At 39.2% G+C, this 27,092-nt stretch overlaps 1 protein-coding gene across 1 annotated transcript; it reads right to left on the bottom strand.

The window, feature by feature from the left end:
• Nucleotides 1-11,206: 11,206 nt before the first annotated feature.
• Nucleotides 11,207-14,856, bottom strand: LOC121756576 (lipoyl synthase, chloroplastic-like). The gene is made up of 6 exons (XM_042152155.1): nt 14,256-14,856; nt 13,320-13,410; nt 12,940-13,097; nt 12,056-12,227; nt 11,659-11,769; nt 11,207-11,457 (listed from the first exon to the last, which is right to left on the bottom strand). The coding sequence occupies exons 1-6, from the start codon at nt 14,708-14,710 to the stop codon at nt 11,380-11,382; spliced, it is 1,065 nt and encodes a 354-aa protein (XP_042008089.1). The 5' UTR covers nt 14,711-14,856; the 3' UTR covers nt 11,207-11,379.
• Nucleotides 14,857-27,092: the final 12,236 nt, after the last annotated feature.

The following is a 27,092-nucleotide window of genomic DNA, read 5'->3' as shown; positions in this document are numbered from 1 at the left end:
AACAAATGCTTCGTGAAGAGACTCTTCGCCGCCGAGGCGCTAGAGCTTCCCGGGCTCAGGGAAGAGGTGGTAGGTCGATTAGAGCATCTCGTCGACCTGCTTATTCTTCAGCTGCCGAGAACGCCCGAACTCGGCTTCACGAGGATTTTGTGAATAGGTGGCTCAACTTTAGCAACCCCGGACAGTAGAATAGTCCTTTGTAATAGCGTAACGCCATTTTGTAGGGTAGCGGAGTTGTATGCCGAACAAGATTTGAAAAATGAAATTTTGTTTTCGCTTCTAACACTGTGTATTTACAGCTTAGCGAAAAAATTTCATCGTACTTGTCCTCGGTCTTATGAAGTAAACTTCTTTGACCGGACTTGGTCCTTGGTCTTATGAAGTAAACTTCTTTGACCGGACTTGGTCCTTGGTCTGATGAAATAAACATCTTTGACCGGACTCGTCTTTGGTCTGATGAAATAAACATCTTTGACCGGACTCGTCTTTGGTCTGATGAAATAAACATCTTTGACCGGACTCGTCTTTGGTCTGATGAAATAAACATCTTTGACCGGACTAAGCTTGTGTCCTAATTTGGCGAGTTTTATCGCTCGGATCGGACTTTCCGTTGTCCTAATTTGGGGATCGGACTTTCCCTTGTCCTAATTCGGCGAGTTTTATCGCGTGGATCGGACTTTCCCTTGTCCTAATTCAGGCAAGTTTTATCGCGTGAATCGGACTTTTGTTGCAGTTCGTTTCAGACGAAGTGCTTGATTCTTAAGCTGAATTGTGGTCTTGTATCCTCTTTAGAAGCTTTGACTCACAATCGTTGGCTTGTATATGTTCTAAGAAGGGGATCAGCCTTCGAAGAACAAGATACCTCAGTAACATTTGTAAGAGACGACACGCACAGACAGACAAAACACACAGACAAAACGCACAGAGACAAACAAAGACCAAGCAAACCAAAGAAAGCACATTGACCGAACAGGACTCAAGACTGACTGACCGGACTGTCTCTTACAAATGGAACTTCTTGAGGTTGGAAATGTGCCATGTTCGGGGTACCTGTTCTCCTGACATGTGAGCCAATTTGTAAGACCCTTTGCCGAGGACTTCTGACACCCGATACGGACCTTCCCATGTGGGTTCGAGCTTGCCCAGCTTTTCTGCTCGGCTTACTTCGTTGTTTCTCAAGACGAGATCTCCCACTTGAAATTGCAGCTTCTTCACCCTTTGGTTGTAATACCGGGCTACTTGCTCCTTGTACTTGGCTGCTTTTATGCATGCCAATTCTCTTCTTTCTTCGGCAAGATCTAGCTCGGCTCTCAGTCCGTCGTCATTCATTTCTGAGGAGAAATTTAGAGTTCGGGGACTGGGTACGCCGATCTCAACCGGAATCACGGCTTCAGCGCCGTACACCAGACTGTACGAAGTTTCACCGTTGGAAGCTTTGGGTGTAGTTCGGTAAGACCATAGGACTTGAGGGAGATTTTCTACCCATTGTCCTTTGGCTTGTTCTAACCGAGCTTTTAACCCTTTCACCAAGATACGGTTTGTTACCTCCGTTTGTCCGTTTGCTTGTGGGTGGGAGACCGAAGTGAACCGCTGTTGAATATTCAGCTCTTGGCACCAATTCTTGAATGTCTTGTCGGTGAACTGAGTCCCGTTATCCGAAATGAGGATGTGGGGTAAACCAAATCGGCACACTATGTTCTTCCAGACGAAATCCAGTGCCTTCGAGCTCGTTATCGTAGCTAATGGTTCAGCTTCTACCCACTTTGTAAAGTAATCCACGGCAACGATAAGGAATTTCATTTGCCGAGGAGCTTGTGGTAGTGGTCCCACTATGTCTATGCCCCATTGCATGAAAGGCCAAGGGCTCTGCATAGCATATAGATCGGTCTGCGGCATCTTTGGGATATTTGAATGGATTTGGCACTTCATGCATGTTTTGACGAGCTGCACTGCGTCTTGTACCAAGGTTGGCCAATAATATCCCCATCTCAGAACTTTTTTAGCTAAAGCTCTAGCTCCGATGTGGCTGCCGCACGATCCTTCATGGACTTCTCTAAGGATGTAGTCCGTCTCTTCTGGTCCTACACATCGCAATAATGGCTGAAGGTAGGACTTTCTGTATAGGACTCCTGCATGAAGTTCGTACCGAAGGGCTCGGCATGTGATTTTCCGAGCTTCTCTCTTATCCTCGGGCAGTTGTCCTTGATCTAGATACTGTAAGATCGGCGTCATCCAGTTCGGCGAGCTGGCTACTGAAAGTACCTCAGTTTCATCAATGCTTCTGTGCATCAATTCCTCCACCTTTGAACTTGGATATGAGGCTAACTTACTTAAAATATCTGCTCGGTTGTTTTCCGCTCTGGGAATGCGGATTATCCGAAAATAAGAGAAACTTCGGCTAATGCTTTGCGCTTTGTCCAAGTATTTCCTCATCCTCTCATCACGGGCTTCACTTGTACCCAACATGTGATTCACTATGACTTGTGAATCACAATGGATTTTGAGAGACTTGATAAATAGACTTTGCGCTAGCTGGAGTCCGGCAAGGAGAGCTTCGTATTCGGCTTCGTTATTAGTGGTTGGGAATAAGAACCGAAGTGAGTAAGTTACCTCGTGTCCGTCGGGAGCGATAAGTAAAATACCAGCTCCACTTCCCGTTTTATTCGAAGCTCCATCTACGAATCCGCTCCAGCAGTCCGGTGGCTCTACTTCGGATTCCAGGGGCTGTGCTAGTTCGGCATTGGTAGAATTTTTCTGTTCGGCAATGACAGGGATTGCTTGATCGAACTTTGCTTCTGCAAGAAAATCTGCCAAGGCTTGTCCCTTGATGGCTTTCCGAGGTAGGTATTCGATTGAGTGTTCTCCCAACTCTATGGCCCATTTGGCGATTCTGCCTGATGCTTCTGGCTTGGTCAAAACTTGCCGAAGTGGCAGATCGGTTAAGACGCATACCTTGTGAGCATAGAAGTATGGCCGCAGTCTCCTTGCTGCATTTACTAACGCCAGAGCAATTTTTTCCAGAGGTTGATACCTTGTTTCTGGACCTCTTAATGCTCGGCTTGTAAAGTAGATGGGAAGCTGCTTTAGGCCTTCTTCTCGTACGAGCACCGCGCTAATGGTTTGATCCGATGCCGCTAAGTATAGGAATATCACTTCAGCATCTGTTGGAGCAGAGAGAATAGGAAGCTCGGCTAAATAACTTTTGAGCTCGTCAAAAGCCTTTTTCTGCTCGACTCCCCACTCAAACTTTGGTGCCTTCTTTAATACTTTGAAGAATGGCATTTGCTTTTCGGCTGCTTGGGAAAGGAATCTATTCAGTGCGGCTAGACATCCAGTTAGCCTTTGCACATCATGTATGGACTTCGGCATTGCCATGTTCTGAATAACTTGAACTTTAAGCGGATTTGCCTTGAGTCCTTCCTTTGAAACCCAACAACCTAGAAACTTTCCCGAATCTACCAAAAAGGTACATTTTTGGGGATTGAGTTTGAGGTTGGCTTTTCGGAGCACGTCGAGAGTGGACTTGAGATTGTCTTCGTAATCCGAAGTGCTTCTGCTTTTAACGACTATGTCGTCAACATACACTTCAACCTCCTTTCCGATCAAATGCCGAAAAAGCTTATCTACCATCCTTTGATATGTGGCTCCGACATTCTTTAAACCGAACGGCATCTTTTTATAAGCAAAGATGCCGAAGTCAGTAATGAAAGCCGTTTTTGGAGCATCATTCTCATCCATTAAGACTTGGTGGTAGCCTTTGTATAAATCAAGAAAACAGAAAATTTCGAAGCCGATCAAAGCTTCTACTTTTTGTCTATGTTCGGAAGGGGATAGCAATCTTTAGGACAGTGCTTGTTTAGATCGGTAAAATCTATGCACATCCGCCACCCTCCTTCTTTTTTCTTGATCATCACAGAATTGGCCACCCAAGAGGGATATTTCACCTCGAATAATACATCCGCTTTCAGTAATTGGCGGACTTCGTCATGGATGACTTGATTTCTTTCTGCCGCAAAGAGTCTTTGCTTCTGTTTTATAGGCCGGACTGATGGATCAATATTTAACCGATGAGTGATTACCTCAGAGGGCACTCCGGTCATGTCCAACGGAGACCATGCAAAGACATCTTTGTACTCCTTGAGGAGCTGGATGGTCTTTTCTCGGAGTAGAGGCGTTCCCGCGAAACCGATCTTGACCGTTCTGGATGGATCATCTTCGTATAACTGAACGGTCATTGAGTTCGGCTCTGGTGTGACTTCGGTCATTTCGCTTGCCTCTGACTCCGGCTGCTGTGATTGCTATGCTTGATGATGCCGATCTGATTGCTCGGCACTTTTAAGCGCAATCTGCAGACACTCTTTTGCTCTCTTTTGATCACCTCGGATGACCGCTATCCCCCCTTTAGTGGGGAGCTTGATGGTGAGATGATAAGTAGAGCAAACGGCCCGAACTGCGTTGAGCCAGTCTCTTCCCAGGATGATGTTGTACGGAGACCGAGCTTTTACCACAAAGAACTCGATCATCGTACTGGAGCTTGTAGGCGCTTTTCCCACCGTGATCGGAAGGCTGATAATACCCTCAGGGCGGGTGTCCTCCTGGGCGAAACTTTTCAGAGGAAGTGGTGCCGGACTAAGCCGAGCTGGATCCACTTCTAGTTTATCGAAACATTCTTTAAAAAGAATGCTGACTGACGCTCCTGTATCCACAAACACTCTGTGGATCAGTTTGTTTGCCACTCCGGCTTGGATGACAATAGCGTCTTGATGAGGAGAGATGGCCGGGACGGGATCTGCATCTGAAAATGTAATCACTTCGTCCTGCTTCAGCCTTTTATGCGTTGGCTCCTCTCGATTGGAGCCTCTGCGCTCTGACTTCAGGGACGATTTAGTCTTCCCGGCAGGGAGAGCATCAATAGTCAGGATTACTCCATCATATTGCTGCTCGTCATCGTCTTCGTGATCCTGTTGCCTTTTCGGATCCTGAGGAGCGCAGTTCGCACCTCTCTGCTTTTTGTTCTTTTTCGGCTGCTTGCTTTGGTATTTTTTTAATGTCCCTGCTTTCACAAGAGTATCAATACCTGCAGCCAAATGTCGGCACTCCTCGGTATCGTGACCGTGGTCTTGATGGAAGGAGCAATATTGATCCTGAGGTCGACGCGCGGCCGATTTCGTCTTCCGCTTTGGTTTTTCGAACATATCGGAATGCAGTTCGAAAATTTCCGCTCTTGACTTGTTCAATGGTACGAACTGAGCGGGCGGCTTCTCAGGATTGAGACGTGGCCCCAATCGGTCTTGCACCGGAGTCCTTTGAATCCTTTCAAAAGGAGTTCGGCGAGGATGTCCCTGATCGCCAAAAGGAGTTCGGCGAGTTTGTCCCTGATCGCTTTGATCGGGCTTCCTCCTGTCTCCTCGGGACGATGAGCTGTCTAAAGACCGTTTGCGACGGTCTGCCTCATCGGCCCGGGAGTACTGGTCCGCAATGTCCCACATTTCCTGAGCTGTCTGCGGACTGCATTCCACGAGCTTTCTGTAGAGAGCTCCGGGCAGGATTCCATTTTGGAATGCCGAAATGACAAGTAGATCGTTGAGATCATCTACTTGTAGGCATTCCTTGTGGAATCTCGTCATGAAGTCGCTGATCTTTTCGTCGCGACCTTGACGTATAGAAAGCAGCTGAGCCGAAGTGATTCGGGCTTCCGCTTTCTGAAAGAACCTCCTGTGGAAAGCATCCATTAGATCTCGGTAAGATCTAATGCTGCCTTGGGGGAGGCTATCGAACCACCTTCTTGCGTTCCCGATAAGCAGCTCGGGAAACAGCTTGCACATATGGACCTCATTGACACCCTGGTTCGCCATGTTATACTGATAGCGTCCCAAGAAATCATGAGGATCCACTAACCCGTCATAAGTCATCGACGGAGTTCGGTAGTTCTGTGGCAAGGGAGTTCGGGTGATATCGTCCGAGAACGGAGTCTTCAATGCTCCGTACATGGCGAACCCGACATCTCTTCGGTATGGAGGAGATGGAGATCTCCTGTGATTCCGGTACCGAGGAGGAACAGGAATATGTCGGGGTTGAGGATTCTTCTTCCTGGAAGACACGGCACTACTGCGGTAGTGACTTTCATGTCTGGATGAGGAAGGAGAATCCACCGTTTTCGTCTTTGGCTCTTGGCTTTTTTGCAGGAAGGCTAAGAACTCATCCTGCTTCTCAGCCAAGAACAGCTTGACAGCCTCATTCAAATCAGGCTGCTGGGAAGACTCGGTGTGTGGACCTTTTGAGCGGCTTGTTCCTTCATCGTGAAAACTGGAAGTAGATGTCTCCCGAGGCTGTTTTCCGGACCTGCGGGCTGGACTAGCTTCCTCATGGTTTTCACGAACGGTATTACGGGTAGTATGTGATCTGGTATGCATTTTTTTGGGGTGGAAAAAGGGGTCAGAAATTCGCTTTATCACAAATTTGGTTCTCTGTTTCCCACAGACGGCGCCAGTGATGGTTTGGCGAATTTTTGATGGTGATGAATGCCGGAAAATACAGATCACGACACAGAGATTTACGTGGTTCGATTTACTGAGGTAAATCTACGTCCACGGGAAGAAAAGAGGGCAGAGTTGTATTGCTTGATCTGTTTTCTACAGCTTACAATACAAACTTGCTATATGATCTTTTATGTCTAGAGAGCTTACCTTTTCCTTCTGATCTAAGTTCTATTTATACATTGAACTAAGATCGTGGCTTGCATCACCACTAACTAGGTCGTGGCTTACATCACCACTAACTAGGTCGTGGCTTACATCACCACTAAGTATGTCGTGGATGTCGTGGATGTCGTGGAGGTCCTGCATGGGTCCACTATCTCCCAGTTCGGTCGAACTATCCTGCATGTGATCCTGCATGAGTTGACTATCTTCCAGTTCGGTCGAATACTGAGACCGAACTGCTGAACTATTGCCGAGCAGCTTTAGCCGATCTGAGAGTAGAGCTTGACTGGTCGGCTTTTACCGAGCTGTAGGCTAGGGCCGAAATCTTTGGTAATGCCGAACTGATACTCTTCCTTGGGCTTTGGGCTGATGGACCGTCACTGCTGTTGGGCTTGTTTAGTCCGTACCCCATCAGCCTTCACGGCCGCATTATTGAACTCCGCCATATCTACGTAACAATAACGTAGCACAATAAATTTATGATCAGGGTTTTATTCGATTCGATCAGCGATAAACAAATGGAGTAGAATTTTTTCGAACGATCAATCACAAATTGAAAAAAACTACTTAAATAGATTGTTGAGGATAGGAAAAACTAACCTCCGAGCAATGTTTCGCGGATGGGAGAAGTATCAATGCGTGAGTCGGCGAGGAGAAGATGCGTAATGATTTAATACTACCTTGTGTTTCAATTTTATAAACCCTCATTCACATTCCACTAACTCATTTCCGTACGATTTTTTAATATTTAAAAAACTATCAATTATCATGGTACGATTTTATAAACTTACAGTACGATTTTTTCGATTATAAACTTTCCCATGATAGTTTTAACCGCAACGATCCACAGGAGAGTTCCTTTTATAAAATCGTACTGTAAGTTTACCGAAAAAATCATACCGAAAAATATAAAAAATTTCGGCGCGGTACAGTACCATACTGTAAGTTTTCGATACTGTAACCGTAACCGTTTTCTTATACCGTGGTATACCATGGTATATCGAAATTATGATATAATCGGTATACCAAAAGTCCGAAATATATATGGAAATCATACGTATCAAATTAACGATATACCGTTTGTACCGATAAAATAATAATATAATTTAATATTTGGGATTAAAACCATAAATATATCAATTAATAATTTATAAATTTATTTACATATTTTTCGGTATTAAGTTATCAAAACTGTACGGTATAACGGTATAGTGTACCGAAGTTCTGTGTATCATCCTATACGATATACCGAAATATCGATACGGTAACGGTAGTGATATTGCCCATACCGACAGTTCGTTTTACCGTAATTTGGTATACCAAAACTTTCGGTATGGTAACAGTATGAAATTCTTTTATACCGATATTTTCGGTGTAGTATACGGTATAGCATTTTCGGTACGGTATACTGTACCGACCCAGCCCTAATCCTCAATGCTTCTAGGAAGAACTAGCATCAAATTATCTAGCTAGAGGTTATTCGGTTGCTCTGCTTAACATAAAGGTTGATTAGTTATCACTTTCTTTCTATTAGCTCAATTATCCAACTACTCACAGGTTTAAGAAGTTGTTTTGTGATCATGGGAAACTATGTATTAAATGAAATGGAAGTTTGGATTAGAATAAAGCAGTGTTTGGGTTACGCGTTAATTTTGGAGTTTTCATATGCATCATAATGAAACAGTTCTAGTATAGTACTTTTCATATGCTTCTTATTTAACAAAGCATAGGAAAGGATGAGTAATTGAGAAGGTTAATGGCTCAAGACTAGTTTCATAGAACAAATGAATCAAGGAAATAAACTCAGATGAAAAATTTGGGTAGAAGTCTACATCTTGGACAGCTGCCATAAATGCACTTATCATGAATCTAAACATTAAGGTGGATAAAAACAATATTCAAGCTCGTTTGAAGACTTTGGAGAAGCACCACGAGGCCTTACATCCACTGCTTATATCTTGCAATTCAGGGACTCCAATCACATGGGATTACACAATGGGTAGAATTGTGGTTCATGATGAAAACATGTGGAATGATCGATTGAAGGTAATTTTATGTATAATACTATTGTCTTTAATATTTGGAAAATGATGGTATTCATTTGCTGCTGTTTCATTATTTTGGGTACAGTAGCATTTAATTAGATTCAAATTAAGTTTGGATTGGTGATCATACATCTTCCTCAAGTTCTATTGGATCGAGGAAGAAACCATCAAGGACTATGATTGTACGAAACAAATGACTACGATTGTACATTGACATTGAGCTGTTACTTCAAAAATACGAAAATTCAAAAAAAAATTCAAATTTTGACATCGGAACATATGCAAGTGAGATCTCGTTAGAATCCTTATAAAATTATCTTTAAATTTATATAAGTTGTGTAAAAAATAATTTAAATTGAGATAGTTATAATCATTTAAAACTTGTAGATATTTTTTGAAAGTTAGTTATAACTAACTTTTGGTCAATTGACATTAATACCCCTAATTGACATTTTATATGTATTGTATTGATATTTATGAATGAATGATCTTGTGCATTGACTTTATGATCTAATGTCAATTATTTAGTTGTAGTTAACAATTTAGGAATGAGTTAGCAATATAACACACCCTATATACTCCATGTATAACTATTTTGTATATTGATAATAGAAATTAATTATCATTATTTAATAATTTTATAATATTATATAATATTTGCTCTTATAATATAATTATAGTTAATGAAAAATTTTGAATTTTAGAGTTAGAGAAAAAGTAAAATGATTTAATTTTAAATTAAAAAATAAATAATTTTAAAAATAGTTATTTTAAAAATCATGTATTTTGATTGAATTCTAATTCAATTCCAAATCTTTAGTTTGGATTATCAAACATAGGATTTGGAAATATAATACAATTCCATATCAATTCTTTAATTATACCAAACAAATGTCTTCTAATTCAATTCCATAAAATTCTTTTTAATTCAATTTCATATAATTATAATTATAATTATAATTATAATTATAATTCTAATTCAATTCCGAACAATCCCTTTAGGCCATGTTTGGTTGACGAGAAAATAAAGTTGGCAAGGAAAATTATTCCTAGGAAAATGAATCTCAAAAATATGATTCATAATAACTTTACTTTCCTGTGTTTGGAAATATCAAATTTTAAATTTTATATTTGATTTAAATATCAAACTAAAAATATACTACTAATTATTCTTTTATTTATAAAAAAATAATAATATAAATTTATAATAAATTATTAATTATAAATAATAATAATTATATTATTATATTTATTATTACATTGTATAGTTTAAATATGGATTATTAATTATAATATATAATAATCATAATAAATATGATTATTATTATTTTTATATTTAAAAATATTATAATTGAATAAATTTTATAATTCAAAATTTCCCAACAACTTTATTGATTAATTATTAATTTATAAAATAATTATTATTATTTATTATTATTATCATATGATTTATATTATATAATCATATTTTAATTGTTTAATAAATTATTAATTATAATAATAATAACAATTATATATAAATATCATAATAATATAGTTATAATTATGATAATTTTAATTATAGTTATTTATTATACTGGAATGAGTGTGATTTATAATTTTAAATTATTTTGAAAACATTATAATAAATAATAATAATAATAATAATAATAATAATAATAATAATAATAATAATAAAACTATACTACCTTGCATTAAATAGGTAAGAATCCTAAAATTGGGAAAAGGAATACTAGGGGTGGCAAATCGCGCGTGTCGGTTCGTTATCGTGTCGACACGATAACGACACGAACACGATAACAACAAACACGAACACGACCTGTTAAGAAAACCCCAAACACGAACAAGAACACGACCCGCTACCCTCAGAGCCGAACACGACACGAACCCATTAACGACACGAACCACTTCGGGTCAACACGACATGATAACAACACGTATTGGAAAGTGATTAAATATTTAAATGATTTAAATGAGATATGACCATATGAGACTATGAGAGTCAATTTAATAAATATTGAAAAATGAAAATAATAAGAATTAATAATATTAAAATATTATTTGTTAACGGATAACACGAACTTGACACGAACACGTATTGTTAACGGATAACACGAACCCGACAAGAACATGAAATTTTCGTGTCCTTAATGGGTCGACCCGATAAGGACACGAACCCAATAAGCTCTAACCCAAACCCATTAATTTCGTGCCGGTTCGTGTCGTGTTATCGTGTCGTGTCAAAAATTGCCAGCCCTAAGGAATACCTAAGAAAAGTTAGAATTTAGAATCCTTGAAAGTTGTATTAACTTTCCTTGTTCTTGGATTCTGATTACTTTCCCAGTTTGATTAAAAACCAAAACAAACATATGAATTTAAAATTTAAGGAATCAAATTACTTTCCTAGACATAATCCTGACAACCAACCTTAGTTCTTTGTTAGCAATTTATCACTTCACCTAGGACCCAATAAAAATTCATAAATAACAAAAAACAATACACGCATCAAAAAAATTGGGATCCATGTGATTACATACTCAAATTATGAATTGGAATTACTAGTGCTACAATACATACAAAGCTTATCTATAATTGGCAGCCAAAGAATTGATGTCCTACAATGTGTTGGTAGGTTACGCAGATCCATTTTTGGTCTTCTTCTTTACCATAGTCTTGATAAACAGCTCTCCCGCCCTGTATGATGATCGAACCTAGAACACGAACAAGAATGTTAAACAGATACTACTTGCTTCAAAATTTGCTCTAGTACCACTGCAAAGAAAATAACAATTGGTACTTGCAAATGAATAAGATACACGGACAAGTATTTTGATAGGAAGTTCCAGCATGAGCAGAAACAGAAAAACAAAATTCTCCAACGACAATGAGGATTAAAAGTGTAAAGAGTTTACCAAGGGTCCACTGGCAACATAACGGAAACCAATCGACTCTCCATAATCTTTCCAGAAAGCAAATTTTTCTGGGGTAACATACTCCTTGACTGTAAGATGTAATGGAGTAGGCTGCATGAAACAGATTACAACAATTTGGAGTTAGTTCTTGAGTATGCTTCAGTTAGAAGAAACACTAGTTGTATGACAAATGACTACAGGGATAATCAGCTATACAAGCACCATCAAATAAAAAGTTCTGGGTTTATTTCTTAGGTGACTCAAGAGAACTCGGGAGCTTTTTACTTGAATCAGATAAATGAATTGCAACTCCATATCATTATAGATAAAACAAATGGAAAAGTTTCATTTTATCATCTCTGAGAAGTATCATGGAAAGCTCATTAGCACTGCTCACCTGTAAGTATTGTCCTAGAGTCAAAATGTCAACATCAATCGCCCTTAAATCAGCCATGGCTTCCTTCAATTCATCATCACTTTCACCAAGTCCTAACATAAGAGATGATTTTGTTATCATCCCTTCCTTGTCGAGCTTTGCATGTTTCAAAACTGATAAACTTTGCTCATATCTGTAACATTTGACCAAATATATAATAATATAAAAAAGTGTATAAGTACCATCAGTTTTAATTTACTAAAAGAATGTTTCAATGTTGAACTAAGTTTCTTGAAAAGAAGTCGAAAGATGGTGGATAGGGTTCTTCATCGGGTTAACAAATGGAAGGTACACCTGTCAGATATTTCAAAAGATGATTAAGATTCCACCAAGGGTATGGTAGTCTTTTTTTTAAAGAAAAACAGGACGTATTGATATACATGCAATAGCAACTCCAGTAGCAAATTCACTAAAAGACTGAAAACTCTTACAATCACATTCTTGTAAGAGAAATACAACTGAAATTAAATACTGTGTATATGCTTAGTGCCAGGGGCGGAGCCAGGATTTCAATTCGACGGGGGCAAAAATATATCTAAGAAGAAATTTTAAAAGTTTGAGGTGGGGCATTTATAAAGGAAATCAAAAAATTTTAAAAATTACTCCATGAAATATATTGAGGAGGGGCAAATGCCCCTTATCCCCTCCTAGTAGATCCGCCCCTGCTTAGTGCACACAGGTACTTCCTAGTCCTATTGGCTTGAGAACTTCAAATGCCAGCTACTCTACCAAGGACTTAGCAGCTTCAATAAATATGTTTACGAAATCACCAAGTTTCCTGTCAATCATGAACTGACTAGGATTCTCTGAAATTGTAAAAATAATACCAAGACAAAGTCACTTACCCAGCCCTAGGATCCCTTACTATCCGCTGCAGTCGTTTCACAGTTTCAACATTGTGAGCAAACACATCTAACCCTGAGTGAACAAGTGTGGATACAGCCTCTAGATCACCTCGAAAATCTGATGTTAAACACTCAACCATGATTTCAGGATTAAGTGCCTGCCAAAATAAATTAGCTCCATGTTAGATTTACTCAAGAGTGGTCATCTTCACATGAACTGAATGCTAACTACGAAGACAAGTACTGGACTTTTCCATGCTTGTTACAAATACTAGACTTTTCCATGGGTGTTATCAAATATACACATATGCACCTATGAAGCAACCATTGTAACACTCAGTTCCTACGAGATTTAATTCTACTAAAGACACATAACAAACCTTCATTGCTTTTACTGTTTCAGCAAAATGACCACTTCCACCATCAGGTATATCATCTCGGTCCACGCTGGTGAGGACAATATAATCCACACTGGAAAATAAAAAGCAAGGCAACTGTCAGCCTGTGATACATGCAAAGTCTCTTTGAGATAGTAAGATTCATTGTTTGTTGCAGTCATAGCAGAAGAAAAACATACTTTACCTTTTTACTAAATAAAAGAACTAACACAATTACTTAATCATTTTGTTCAACTTATAATGTCCAAACAGCTGATTCCTTCCGGTTCCAACTTTTAGGTCATTCAAGAAATTGCTACTGGTTAAATATATATCATTCCCTATATATTGATGGCCCCAAATAAGTTCTCCATATACCAAGGAAGAAGAGGTTGATGGATTCATTTCATTATTGCCTTCAATGAATAGATTATACAATAGCATAAGCACCCAAGATTTGGCAAAGTCATGGCAGAGAATAACAAATCTCCTACTTAATAACAATTAACACAACAGATATGCAACCTTTTCTCATGCACACACTTAGTTATAAAAAGTCCATCCAGGCGTATACACTCCCAAATCAAGCCTAATCACATTAGAGTCCCCAACTAATTGCACTACTAAAAAAGCAAACAAGTGGAGAGTACCCAAAAAAATTCATGTGTAAGGCCCACTGGGCGTGCTAAAGTAGTTTCCCATTAGCATCCAACCCAAACACCAATTCCTATACATTCTTCTCCCTTACACATGGAACTCACATCACAAAAGAGGAATTCATTCAATTGCTCTATTGCCAACCAGAAATCTAATATATTGGCTTGTTGCAACAAAATTTGTAAAACAATCAAACTGAAAGAAGCGATTATCAAACATGAAGCAGCAGAGCTGAATAAACACAGTAAATTGGAAACGGGGAAAGCGAAGAACATGAATTACCCCCAACTGGCAATAGCCTTAGCAGTATTATAGGGCTCCATAGGATCGGGCGGCGACGGGTTCCTACTCGTCTTCACAGCACAGAAACGGCAACCCCTAGTGCAGGTGTCGCCGAGCAACATGATGGTGGCGGTGGAGATGCCGTCGCTGCCGCCGTTCCAGCACTCCCCAATATTAGGGCACTGCGCCTCCTCACATACAGTGTTGAGCTTGAGCCTCGACAGCGATTCCTTGACCTCGTCGTACTTTTCCCCCTGAGGCGCCTTCTGCCTCAGCCAACCCGGCTTCTTCACATTGGGGTCCCGCCCCGTGAAGGGGCTCATACCGGCCGCGGCGAGCGCCGGCGCTTTCTGCTCCAATTGACAGCGGATGGTGGACCTGGTGAGGGTTTTGGGTCTGGAGATTGGTGAGGGAGGCGGAGGCGGAGGCGCCTTGGAAATGCATTGGTGAATCATTGCGATTAGAGATCGAGGAGGAATGCGTGATGGATTAATTTGGAAATGCGGCGGAGGAATCCAAGTGTGTTTCCGGCATTGGAATCTCCGTCGCTGCCGTTGTTGGGATTTAGTTTGCCTTTCTCTATTTTTAATTCTTTTTTTGGTGTGGTGTAGTTATTTTTTAAATATTCAAATTCTCGAAACTCTTCAATTTTAATTATCTTTTAGGTATACAGTCCAGTCTTTTAAGTTGATAGCCTTACTTTTTACTTCGATCCCTTTATTTAAGAGGTAATCATTTATCATTTTATCATTTCCCTTTACATAATCTCAATACATTATTTTTGTATTTAAATTATAAAAATAACATTTTAGTGTTAAAAAATAATATTTTATAATTGAAATCCTAAGGAGTCGTTTGGTTCGTATGTTAACTCATGTTTACGTTTCATATCATACTTATACCAGTTGTTTGGTTGCCATGTTTGATATTAGATGGCCCGGTCGAGGCCCGTAAGGCCCGCACTGTTCACACTACAAACCCCTGACCCAAATCACACTTGTGGGGGCTGGTTTATTATCATGGCTCGAATGCCCAGCCCCGACAAACCTCCACTTCTCCATTATGCCCTCCCTATTTTCACAATTTGAAGATTGAAAACAAATCCTCTCTCCACTTCTCGTTTCCCCTCTTGTGCGTATCCAGTCAGTGCAATCACCAATTCGACGCCGGACGTTGAGCAGCCAGTGAAGTCTTCATCGATCCCGGCGAGAACGGTAAAACTCAGTTCTGTTACATTTTTCCCCCTTGATAAGCAAGCGCCGACATACAACTATCAGAGTTAGGGCTCCGATTCAGCTACCGGAATCCAAAGAACTAAAACTATCATTATGAAACAAAAATATCATTTTATCATTTGAAACTATCATTTTGTCCCCTCAAACTATCATTTTACGATGGAAAAGTATCATTTTATCATCAAAAAAATCTAAAACTATCATTATTAAACAAAAGTATCATTTTATTATTTGAAACTATCATTTTATCCCCTCAAACTATCATTTTATGATGCAAAAGTATCATTTTATCATCCAAAGAACTAAAACTATCATTATGAAACAAAAATATCATTTTATCATTTGAAACTATCATTTTGTCCCCTCAAACTATCATTTTACGATGCAAAAGTATCATTTTATCATCAAAAAAATCTAAAACTATCATTATTAAACAAAAGTATCATTTTATCATTTGAAACTATCATTTTATCCCCTCAAACTATCATTTTATGATGCAAAAGTATCATTTTATCAGCCAAAAATCTAAAACTATCATTATGAAACAAAAATATCATTTTATCACTGAACCTATCATTTTACCCACTGAAACTATCATTTTACGATGCAAAAGTATCATTTTATCATCAAAAAAATCTAAAACTATCATTATGAAACAAAAGTATCATTTTATCATTTGAAACTATCATTTTATCCCCTCAAACTATCATTTTATGATGCAAAAGTATCATTTTATCAGCCAAAAATCTAAAACTATCATTACGAAACAAAAATATCATGTTATCACTGAACCTATCATTTTACCCACTGAAACTATCATTTTACGATGCAAAAGTATCATTTTATCATCAAAAAAATCTAAAACTATCATTATTAAACAAAAGTATCATTTTATCATTTGAAACTATCATTTTATCCCCTGAAACTATCATTTTATGATGCAAAAGTATCATTTTATCATCCAAAGAACTAAAACTATCATTATGAAACATAAATATCATTTTATCATTTGAAACTATCATTTTGTCCCCTCAAACTATCATTTTACGATGCAAAAGTATCATTTTATCATCAAAAAAATCTAAAACTATCATTATGAAACAAAAATATCATTTTATCAATTGAAACTATCATTTTATCCCCTCAGACTATCATTTTATGATGCAAAAGTATCATTTTATCATCAAAAAAATCTAAAACTATCATTATTAAACAAAAATATCATTTTATCATTTGAAACTATCATTTTATCCCCTCAAACTATCATTTTATGATGCAAAAGTATCATTTTATCATCCAAAGAACTAAAACTATCATTATGAAACAAAAATATCACTTTATCATTTGAAACTATCATTTTATCCCCTCAAACTATCATTTTACGATGCAAAAGTATCATTATATCATCAAAAAAATCTAAAACTATCATTATTAAACAAAAGTATCATTTTATCATTTGAAACTATCATTTTATCCCCTCAAACTATTATTTTATGATGCAAAAGTATCATTTTATCATCCAAAGAACTAAAACTATCATTATGAAACAAAAATATCATTTTATCATTTGAAACTATCATTTTGTCCCCTCAAACTATCATTTTACGATGCAAAAGTATCATTTTATCATCAAAAAAATCTAAAACTATCATTATGAAACAAAAATATCATTTTATCATTTGAAACTATCATTTTATCCCCTCAAACTATCATTTTATGATGCAAAAGTATCATTTTATCATCAAAAAAATCTAAAACTATCATTATTAAACAAAAATATCATTTTATCATTTGAAACTATCATTTTATCCCCTCAAACTATCATTTTATGATGCAAAAGTATCATTTTATCATCCAAAGAACTAAAACTATCATTATGAAATAAAAATATTACTTTATCATTTGAAACTATCATTTTATCCCCTCAAACTATCATTTTACGATGCAAAAGTATCATTTTATCATCAAAAAAATCTAAAACTATCATTATTAAACAAAAGTATCATTTTATCATTTGAAACAATCATTTTATCCCCTCAAACTATCATTTTATGATGCAAAAGTATCATTTTATCATCCAAAGAACTAAAACTATCATTATGAAACAAAAATATCATTTTATCATTTGAAACTATCATTTTGTCCCCTCAAACTATCATTTTACGATGCAGAAGTATCATTTTATCATCAAAAAAATCTAAAACTATCATTATTAAACAAAAGTATCATTTTATCATTTGAAACTATCATTTTATCCCCTCAAACTATCATTTTATGATGCAAAAGTATCATTTTATCATCCAAAGAACTAAAACTATCATTATGAAACAAAAATATCATTTTATCATTTGAAACTATCATTTTGTCCCCTCAAACTATCATTTTACGATGCAAAAGTATCATTTTATCATCAAAAAAATCTAAAACTATCATTATGAAACAAAAATATCATTTTATCATTTGAAACTATCATTTTATCCCCTCAAACTATCATTTTATGATGCAAAAGTATCATTTTATCATCCAAAGAACTAAAACTATCATTATGAAACAAAAATATCACTTTATCATTTGAAACTATCATTTTATCCCCTCAAACTATCATTTTACGATGCAAAAGTATCATTTTATCATCAAAAAAATCTAAAACTATCATTATTAAACAAAAGTATCATTTTATCATTTGAAACTATCATTTTATCCCCTCAAACTATCATTTTATGATGCAAAAGTATCATTTTATCATCCAAAGAACTAAAACTATCATTCTGAAACAAAAATATCATTTTATCATTTGAAACTATCATTTTGTCCCCTCAAACTATCATTTTACGATGCAAAAGTATCATTTTATCATCAAAAAAATCTAAAACTATCATTATGAAACAAAAATATCATTTTATCATTTGAAACTATCATTTTATCCCCTCAAACTATCATTTTATGATGCAAAAGTATCATTTTATCATCCAAAGAACTAAAACTATCATTATGAAACAAAAATATCACTTTATCATTTGAAACTATCATTTTATCCCCTCAAACTATCATTTTACGATGCAAAAGTATTATTTTATCATCAAAAAAATCTAAAACTATCATTATTAAACAAAAGTATCATTTTATCATTTGAAACTATCATTTTATCCCCTCAAACTATCATTTTACGATGCAAAATTATCATTTTATCATCAAAAAAATCTAAAACTATCATTATTAAACAAAAATATCATTTTATCATTTGAAACTATCATTTTATCCCCTCAAACTATCATTTTATGATGCAAAAGTATCATTTTATCATCCAAAGAACTAAAACTATCATTATGAAACAAAAATATCATTTTATCATTTGAAACTATCATTTTGTCCCCTCAAACTATCATTTTACGATGCAAAAGTATCATTTTATCATCAAAAAAATCTAAAACTATCATTATTAAACAAAAGTATCATTTTATCATTTGAAACTATCATTTTATCCCCTCAAACTATCATTTTATGATGCAAAAGTATCATTTTATCATCCAAAGAACTAAAACTATCATTATGAAACAAAAATATCATTTTATCATTTGAAACTATCATTTTGTCCCCTCAAACTATCATTTTATGATGCAAAAGTATCATTTTATCATCCAAAAGTTTAAAACTATCATTATGCAAAAGTAGTTGGTTTGAACTTTGAACATATAAAATGTTAATTAATGACGTAGCAATATTAATCAGATTATCCATAGTGTTTAAGAACGAAATTAATCAATGTCAATATCACTCTCATCTCATGTATTAAATCATTCCACAATAAGAACACAAATCTAACCATTCAACACTAGCTACTGAGCTAAAATATAGAACTCCATTCTATAAGAAAAAATATATGTTTAAAATATAGTGAGGAAATGAAAGTGACGATGTGTGTATGTATCAAAGCCTCCCAAAATCGGAAACCCTAGAGGGGTAGAAGAGTCATGGATGGTGAAATTTCTTCATTAAACATATGTACCAAATAAAACTTGTAAGATGGGCCTAAACACTCAACAGTGAAACCAAACAGCAGGTTTATATACCAAACATAACCTGAGCCCATCTAGAAGCCCGAACATGTCCTATACCAAGCAAACGAACCAAATGACCCCTAAAATTATAGAGTTGTCACTCTGCTTACGACAAGATTGTCATAATATTATTGGTAATGGGTGTACAAGTTTCTAGAAAATATAAGAAATAGGGTTAATTCTTGGCATTATTCACCGTTCATGTTTCAAGGTCCAATTATGGAGAGCCCGAGTTTTAAAAGTAGGCCCGCATTATTTGGCTATGTAAGAGCATCCACAACCCTAGCCCAGATTCAGGCCCCAAGTCCCCCCACGTCATCATTCTCCTAAATTTGAGTCTCATGTCACAACTCCTCTAACCTTGCAGGCCACAACTATTAAATTGCATTATTCACAACTACAACATATTTTACTCGCAAAATAGAATACGTTGAACAATTAAAACAGGGAAAATTCATTGTTCAGTCGAAAAAAGAAAATTACAAATCTTAGAAGAAGAAAAATTACAAGTCCTAGAAAAAAAATACAAGTCCTAAAAATAAAAAAAATTGAAAAAACTACTTCTTCATCATTTGTGCGCGAAGGTAGGCGATCATCTCATTGTGCAACTCGAGCTCGAACTCCGACATTGTCGAGGTATCCATCGATGTCAACTCCGTCAAGTGGCTCATCCGCAAGGTAATACTCATATCCTACATAGAGTCGGATATCTTATCCAGAGAAAGATTGGGCGGCGGCGGCGGCGGCATAGTGGGTAACTCGTAGTAGTTGCCTTCCCCTTTACTTTCCTCTTTGCCGCTTTTGTTCCCATCGGATGGCTTTGAGTACTAGGGGATGAGAGGAAGATGTCGTCTTCTGTCACGTTGAGGTCGATTGTCGGACCTCCTTCACTCGAAAAGTAGTTTCCGGCGGTGAAAACTTTAGTTCTCTTCGGCACCCCACTTGCCGCCGGTTCTGCCCCACCGGTGTACTTCGGGCTCTTCTCGACAATCTTCCAAACGTCGAAGTATCAATATCAATATCAAAAGCCTAATTTACCACTCAAAAATTCTTCTACCTCCAAAGTCATAGGGTATTATGGTCATACAACACAGCTAACCAAGTCAACAATTTGATTAAAAAAATCGTTCATTCTATTACTTGGTTTATTTCTAGAACAATGAACAGCCTTAACATCGTGCATATACTATGTCTAACAGTGATAAATCTAGTCTTAATTTATTTCTCACCTTTCCATATAAAACAACTTGAACACCCATTTATTCTCGCTCCGCTTGTGCAATCAACTGAGCATTTTCCTCTGAATTAGCAATACTTGTATTGAGAATTCGAATGAATATTTTTAGAGAGAAAAACGAGTGAGATAGTTTTTTTATGTGAAAAAATGGGTATTTATTAATTTGATTTTGGAAACTCTATTTTATCAACATACTAACATACTCAGTCATTTCAATGATAAAGTTTTAATGTCAAATTTCATTTTGAAATTCCGAGATAAAAATCATCTTTGGTAGTAAAAGGAGGGTTCTTAGTCTCTGATAGAAATTTTTAATCGTCCTTCACATGAGGTCTGTTGCTGTCTCTGGCCCTGATCGTGGAACCTCAGAAAGAGAGGCTGCTCTATCCCTGGTTGTGGAGGCTCAAGAAGAGGCTGTTCTAGCCCTGGTTGTGGAAGCTTTGTTGTTGTCGCTAGCTCTAGTGCCAGCACAGCTGTAGATGCAGCTCTCTCTCCATGTGTTCTCAATCCACGGCTGTAAGGCGTGGCTGGAAACACATAGGGAAGAAACACAGACGCAATAGCTATCTGAATTAAGAAATTATAACAAGGATATTAGAAAGTATAACAAGGATATTCAATAACAAAGACAACACAAAACGAGGATACTAAAACTTTGCAAGTTGGCACACACCTACCTCAATACATAGCAAACATCAATGTATGTTTCTTTTCACATAATCAAACCTGTGAAAAGCTCTAACCTAGAAAAGAAAATCAATGAAAATTTCTTGAAATGTGAGAACCTTATTGTGTTCAATGTTAGGAACATTGGTCTAACATGTTGCAACTGCGGCAAGGTAACTTCATAAAATAGACGAAGGTGATAGAAGGCCAAGTATGTGATGGAGGCCTGTCCAACTCTCAAAAATGGATAACTGCACGCAAAAAATTTGAAGTTGGTCATAAGAAAAACTTATCACAAAAATGTTAAGCCAGGAAAAAAAAACTTACGGAGTTGAGAAATTAAGCATGTCTGCTACAAATAAATCCATTGTCCTTAAGAAGTGTGCAAGCAATATAGATAATATCTGCAAAATCATTAGATCGTGCATGCCAATATTCACTTTTTCATAAAATTGGTTGTCTGAGTCTCCATTCATTGCAAAACCACTTCCATGGAATCCTATGCTGCTGAACAACACAACCTCATCTCTCGACCAATTTAGTTCACTAGATGGGGTCTGCCTTCTCAAATATGTCATAGTACTTCTATACCCACCTGCAAGCACGAAAAATGAAAAGAAGAGGATGGGTGGGCTATCGATCGAGGCTGCACTTAATATGTTGCAAAGCAATGGGAACTGATGGATCCGCGAATTTCTGATGTTAGTAAATGCTGGTAGAGAATAAAGACTACGACACAAAGAATTTACGTGGTTCGATTTACTGAAGTAAATCTACGTCCACGGGAAGAAGGGAGGGCAAGATTGTATTGCTTGATCCGGGATTACAGCTTACAGACTTGCTATATGATATTTTATCTCTAGAGAGCTTCCCTTTTCTATCTGATCTAAGTTCTATTTATACATTGAACTAGGATCGTGGTTTGCAGCCCCACTAACAAGATCGTGGGTGAGCAATAACTGCTCAATAACTGCTTCGTACCACTAAATAGATCGTGGGTATAGTGGAGGTCGTGGAGGCCTTTCATGAGTCCACTAACTCCTAGTTCGGTCGAATGCTGAGACCGAACTGCTGGACTTTACCGATCAGCTCTTGCCGATCTGAGAGGAGAGCTTGACTGGTCGGCTTTTACCGAGCTGTAGGCTGAGTCCGAACTCTTTGGTCGTGCCGAACTCTTTGGTGCCGAACAGATACTCTTTCTTGGGCTCTGGGCTGATGGGCCGTCACTGTTATTGGGCTTGCCATTAGGGTTTAGTTCGTACCCCATCACTACCCCCCCCGAAAAGCGAAGTGAATCACTTCGGCGAGGTGAGTCACTTCGGCATTCTGGATGACGGTAAGGGGGAGGCTGACGTCAGGGGACGTGCCTTGCGCGTGCCTGCATTAAATGCGACAGTAAAATCCGGCCGTTGAATCCTGAAAAGGTGGGATTCGAAACAGCGCAACGATTTCGAAATCTTTCCCGAATCTGATAAATATGCTCTTTCTTCCTCATTTGAACACTTTTGCTGTTGCGTCTTCTATACTCTCTCTTTCTCGAGAAATTTTCTTCCGCTTTCAAGAGCTTCTTCAGACTTTCTTCACGTTCAAAAAGTAAGAAAAATGTCTTCTATTTCTTCTTCGGAGTCGGGTAGCGGTAGGAGAGGCGGTAAGGGGTCTTCTGGCCGGAAAGAGTCCTGGGAGAAGACCGTAGAGTATTTCCATAGCATCTTGAGTAAGGATACTGTGATATCCCTACCCGAAAAATACTTTTTTCCTGGGGGGAAGGCGGTGGTACCTGACGGTGATCATAGGGCTGACTCCCCGCCGGAGGGTTACGCCACCGTGTACGAGGCCTGCTTAGAATGCGGGCTTCGTTTCCCCCTCCCTTCTGCCTTTATAGATTTACTAGATTTTTTTCAGCTTCCTTTAGGCCAGGTGACTCCGAACTCTTGGAGGCACTTGTCGGCCTTCGCTGCCGAACTCCGTAGGTTAGGAAGGGATTTGTCTTTGAAGGCGATCCTTAAATTCTTTCAATTTAAGAGGAAGGGGTCTTGGTTTTACTTGATCCCTGTACAGCCCTTTAGGGCCTTTTGTAAAACGAAGTGGCCGAAGTGGCAAAACCGCTTCTTCTACTATGATAGGACCGCGGCTCCTAGTTTTCCCTGGAGAGGGCCGAAGTCCGTTATCCGTCATCCTCGGCCTGAACCGTTGGACGAGCTCGATGGCGAGCTCAACAAGATTCCCATAGTTAGGAAACAATACACGGAGTCTGAGCTCGTCAAGGGCGACGTCGTGTTCGACATCTCGTCTTCGGACGAAGAGGCCGAGGGTGAGGATTTCTCTTTATCTTTATGCTCTACTGCTTTAACGAAGAAAACTAACCTGGCTTTCTTGCTTTTTGGCAGTGTACATGTTGAATAAGGCTATCCGAAAGTCCTCCGAGCTTGTGGAGCCGGAGAGGCAGAGAGCCCCTCGCTCGGCGTCTGAAGCCGAGAAGAATCCGAAGAGGCAAAAAACCTCTTCTTCGGATCCGAAAGAGCCGGAGCCGTATTCGGCTAAAGGGAAGGGGAAATTTCATGAGTCCCCAAGAGTGCCGGGGAAAGACCTGGTCATCTCCGAGGTGGTTGCAGACATCCCGGAACACGTCCCTGAGCCTTTTCAATGGCCGACGAATTTTGTGGAGGTAAGCTTTCTGACTTGGCTTCTTTTCCACATTTTTTGATGGCCCTTCTGTTGACTTTTTTCCTTGTTCATCTTCAGAGAGCGAAGCTCGTCTCCGTGGAGCTCTCCAAAGCATCCCACGACTACGAGGAGATGCAGAAGAAGTTGCATCTTGCTCGTAGTCTGGCCGAACAGGCTGAGGCCAAATTTGAGAGGGCCCGAGCTGCTAGGATCTCGGCTCAGGATGAAGCTCGGTCAGCCAAAAACCAGCTCATCATCCTGCGAGAGCAGACGAAGCACCGGGAGGCTCAGAAGGAGGCAGCCGCCGTGGCTGCCCAGGGGGAGGCTCTCCGTGTTTACACGGAGAAACTCTTTTTGAGCAGCCAGTTCTCGGCCTTTGTCGGTAGTCTGGTAAGGCTAATTACCGATAAGGGCGAGCAGGGGGCCGACGTCGTGCTGCCTCTGTACAGCCGAGAGATAGCAGCTCGGCTTCAGAATCCGCCGCTCCTTGAGGAGCTCGCTTCATCCTCGGTCCTGCTTTCTGCAGACCGAGTCCGGAGTTGTCGAGCTGATCGGGACGAGAACCTGGAGGCTATCTTTGCCTCCGTGGGACCCGTTTCACCCGCTTCGACTTACAACGGAGAGGGTGAGGCCGAGCCGCTGGAGCCGGAGGCCGAAGTCGAGCAGGCCGGGCATCCGGAGAAGGAAGCCGATCAGGAGGCGGAGGCGAGGCCGGCAGGAGGCGAGGCCGAGGCTGAGGTAGCTCAGGAGAAAGAAGCTGAGCCAGACCGAGGAGCCGGAGACGAAGCTGGCGGAGTATGATTTCGTCTCCCTTCTCTTAGTCTAGTTTCTTCCTTGTAAAATGGCCTTGAAGCCCTCCTAGTGTAAAAAATTTTCCTTGTGAATGAAAAATTCTCTACACTTGTCTTCGTATAGCTTTTCGTACTCGCCTTTACTCCTGTTGTATTTTACTATCTGCTCGGTACAGCTGCCGAACTAATATAGCTGCTTTGTACTCAAGGAGATGGAGATACTTCACTGGAAACGGCTGTACTCTTCGGCTTTAGACGAAGCTGAGAAAAGAGCTATAGCCGATCAGACGAAGAATGACGAGCTTCTGGCTCGTTTAGTGAAGCTGGAGGCCGATAATAAGGACTTAGAGTCCGATAAGAAGGATCTGGAGGCCGAGCTGAATACGACCATTGCTGAGAGGACTGCGTACGAGGATTACATCCGTGTGCGCGGGGGAGTGACCATATCAGATGTTCAGAGTCGAGTTGACGAACTGTGGGAGGAATATCATGTACTCCGGAGGAACAATGCGCTGGAGAGCTCGGCTTGCCAACAAGTTGTGAAATCATTACGGCGCTGGGCTTCTCGGTACGACATCATTCTTTCCCGGCGTCCCTCAATCGAGAGATTCCTTAGGCATTTCCCGCCAACAGATGCTCGCACTCCAGATCAAGCCTCTGGTTCCCTTGCTCAAAATCTTGCTCCAAGTCAGCAACGAACTCAGGAACAGCCGGAAACGTCAAGACGAGAACGGGCTCAGGAGCAACCAGAATCGTCAAGGCAGGGACGGACTGAAATTCGCCGAGGAGTTGCGACTATGAGTGAGCTAGATCGGCAGATGCTTATTGCAGAGACTCTTCATCGCCGAGGTGTTAGGACTTCTCGGGCTCGGGGAAGAGGCGTTGGGTCGAGGATAGCATCTCGTCGACCTGCTTATTCTTCATTTGCTCGGAACAACCGAACTCGGCTTCCAGAGGATTTTGCAGATAGGTGGCTTAACTTTAGCAACCGCGGACAGTAGAATAGTCCTTTGTAATGGCGTAATGCCTTCTCGTAGGGGAGCTGAATTGTCTGCCGAACGAGATTTAATAAATGAAATTTTTTCCTTTCGCTTTTATCACTGCTTGCTTACAGTTCTGCGAAACAATTTCATCGTGCTCGTCATCGGTCTTATGAAGTGAGCTTCTTTGATCGGACTCGTCTTTGGACTTTGAGGGAAACTTCCTTGACCGGACTTGGTTTGTGTTCTAATTTGGCGATTTTTGTCGCCGGGATCGAACTTTCCCTTGTCCTAATTCGGCGAGTTTTATCGCGTGGATCGGACTTTCCCAGTTAACCGAAGTGGTCTTATGAAGTAAACCTCTTTGACTGGACATGGTCGTCCTCGGTCTTATGAAGTAAACTTCTTTGACCGAACTTGGTCGTCCTAATTCGGCGAGGTTTATCGCATGGATCGGACTTTCCCTTATTGCAGTTCGTTTCAGACGAAGTGCTTATTTCTTAAGCCGAATTGTGGTCTTGTATCTTCCTGAGAAGCTTGGACTCACAATCGTTGGCTTATTGCAGTTCGTTTCAGACGAAGTGCTTGTTAAGCTGAATTGCGGTCTTGTATCCTCCTTGGAAGCTTGGACTCACAATCGTTGGCTTGTTGTAGTTCGTTTCAGACGAACTGCTTGTTAAGCTGAATTGTGGTCTTGTATCCTCCTTAGAAGCTTGGACTCACAATAGTCTTTAATAATCGATCTAAAAAGGGGATCAGCCTTTAAAGAACGATATACCTCGGTACCATTTGTAAGAGACGACAAGCACATAGAGACAAAACACATAGAGAAAAAATGAAAAAGATGAAAAAAAAAACTTTAAACTTTTTATAAAACGACAAGTAAAAGGTACAAGTAAAAAACAAACAAATAAAAACATGTACCCCTATGACCGAACTAGACACGAGACGGACTGACCGGACTTTTGTCTCTTACAAGTGGAACTTCTTGAGGTTGGAGACGTGCCATGTTCGGGGTACATGTTCTCCTGACATGTGAGTCAATTTATAAGACCCTTTGCCGAGGACTTCTGACACCCGATATGGACCCTCCCATGTGGGTTCGAGTTTGCCCAGCTTTTCTGCTCGGCTTACTTCGTTGTTTCTCAAGACGAGATCTCCCACTTGAAATTGAAGCTTTTTCACCCTTTGGTTATAATACCGGGC

Source organism: Salvia splendens, chromosome 11 (genome assembly GCF_004379255.2).
Source record: "Salvia splendens isolate huo1 chromosome 11, SspV2, whole genome shotgun sequence".
In the NCBI taxonomy this organism is placed as follows: domain Eukaryota; kingdom Viridiplantae; phylum Streptophyta; class Magnoliopsida; order Lamiales; family Lamiaceae; genus Salvia; species Salvia splendens.
Note: the sequence above shows the minus strand (reverse complement) of the source record. Positions and strands in the feature narration are given on the sequence as shown.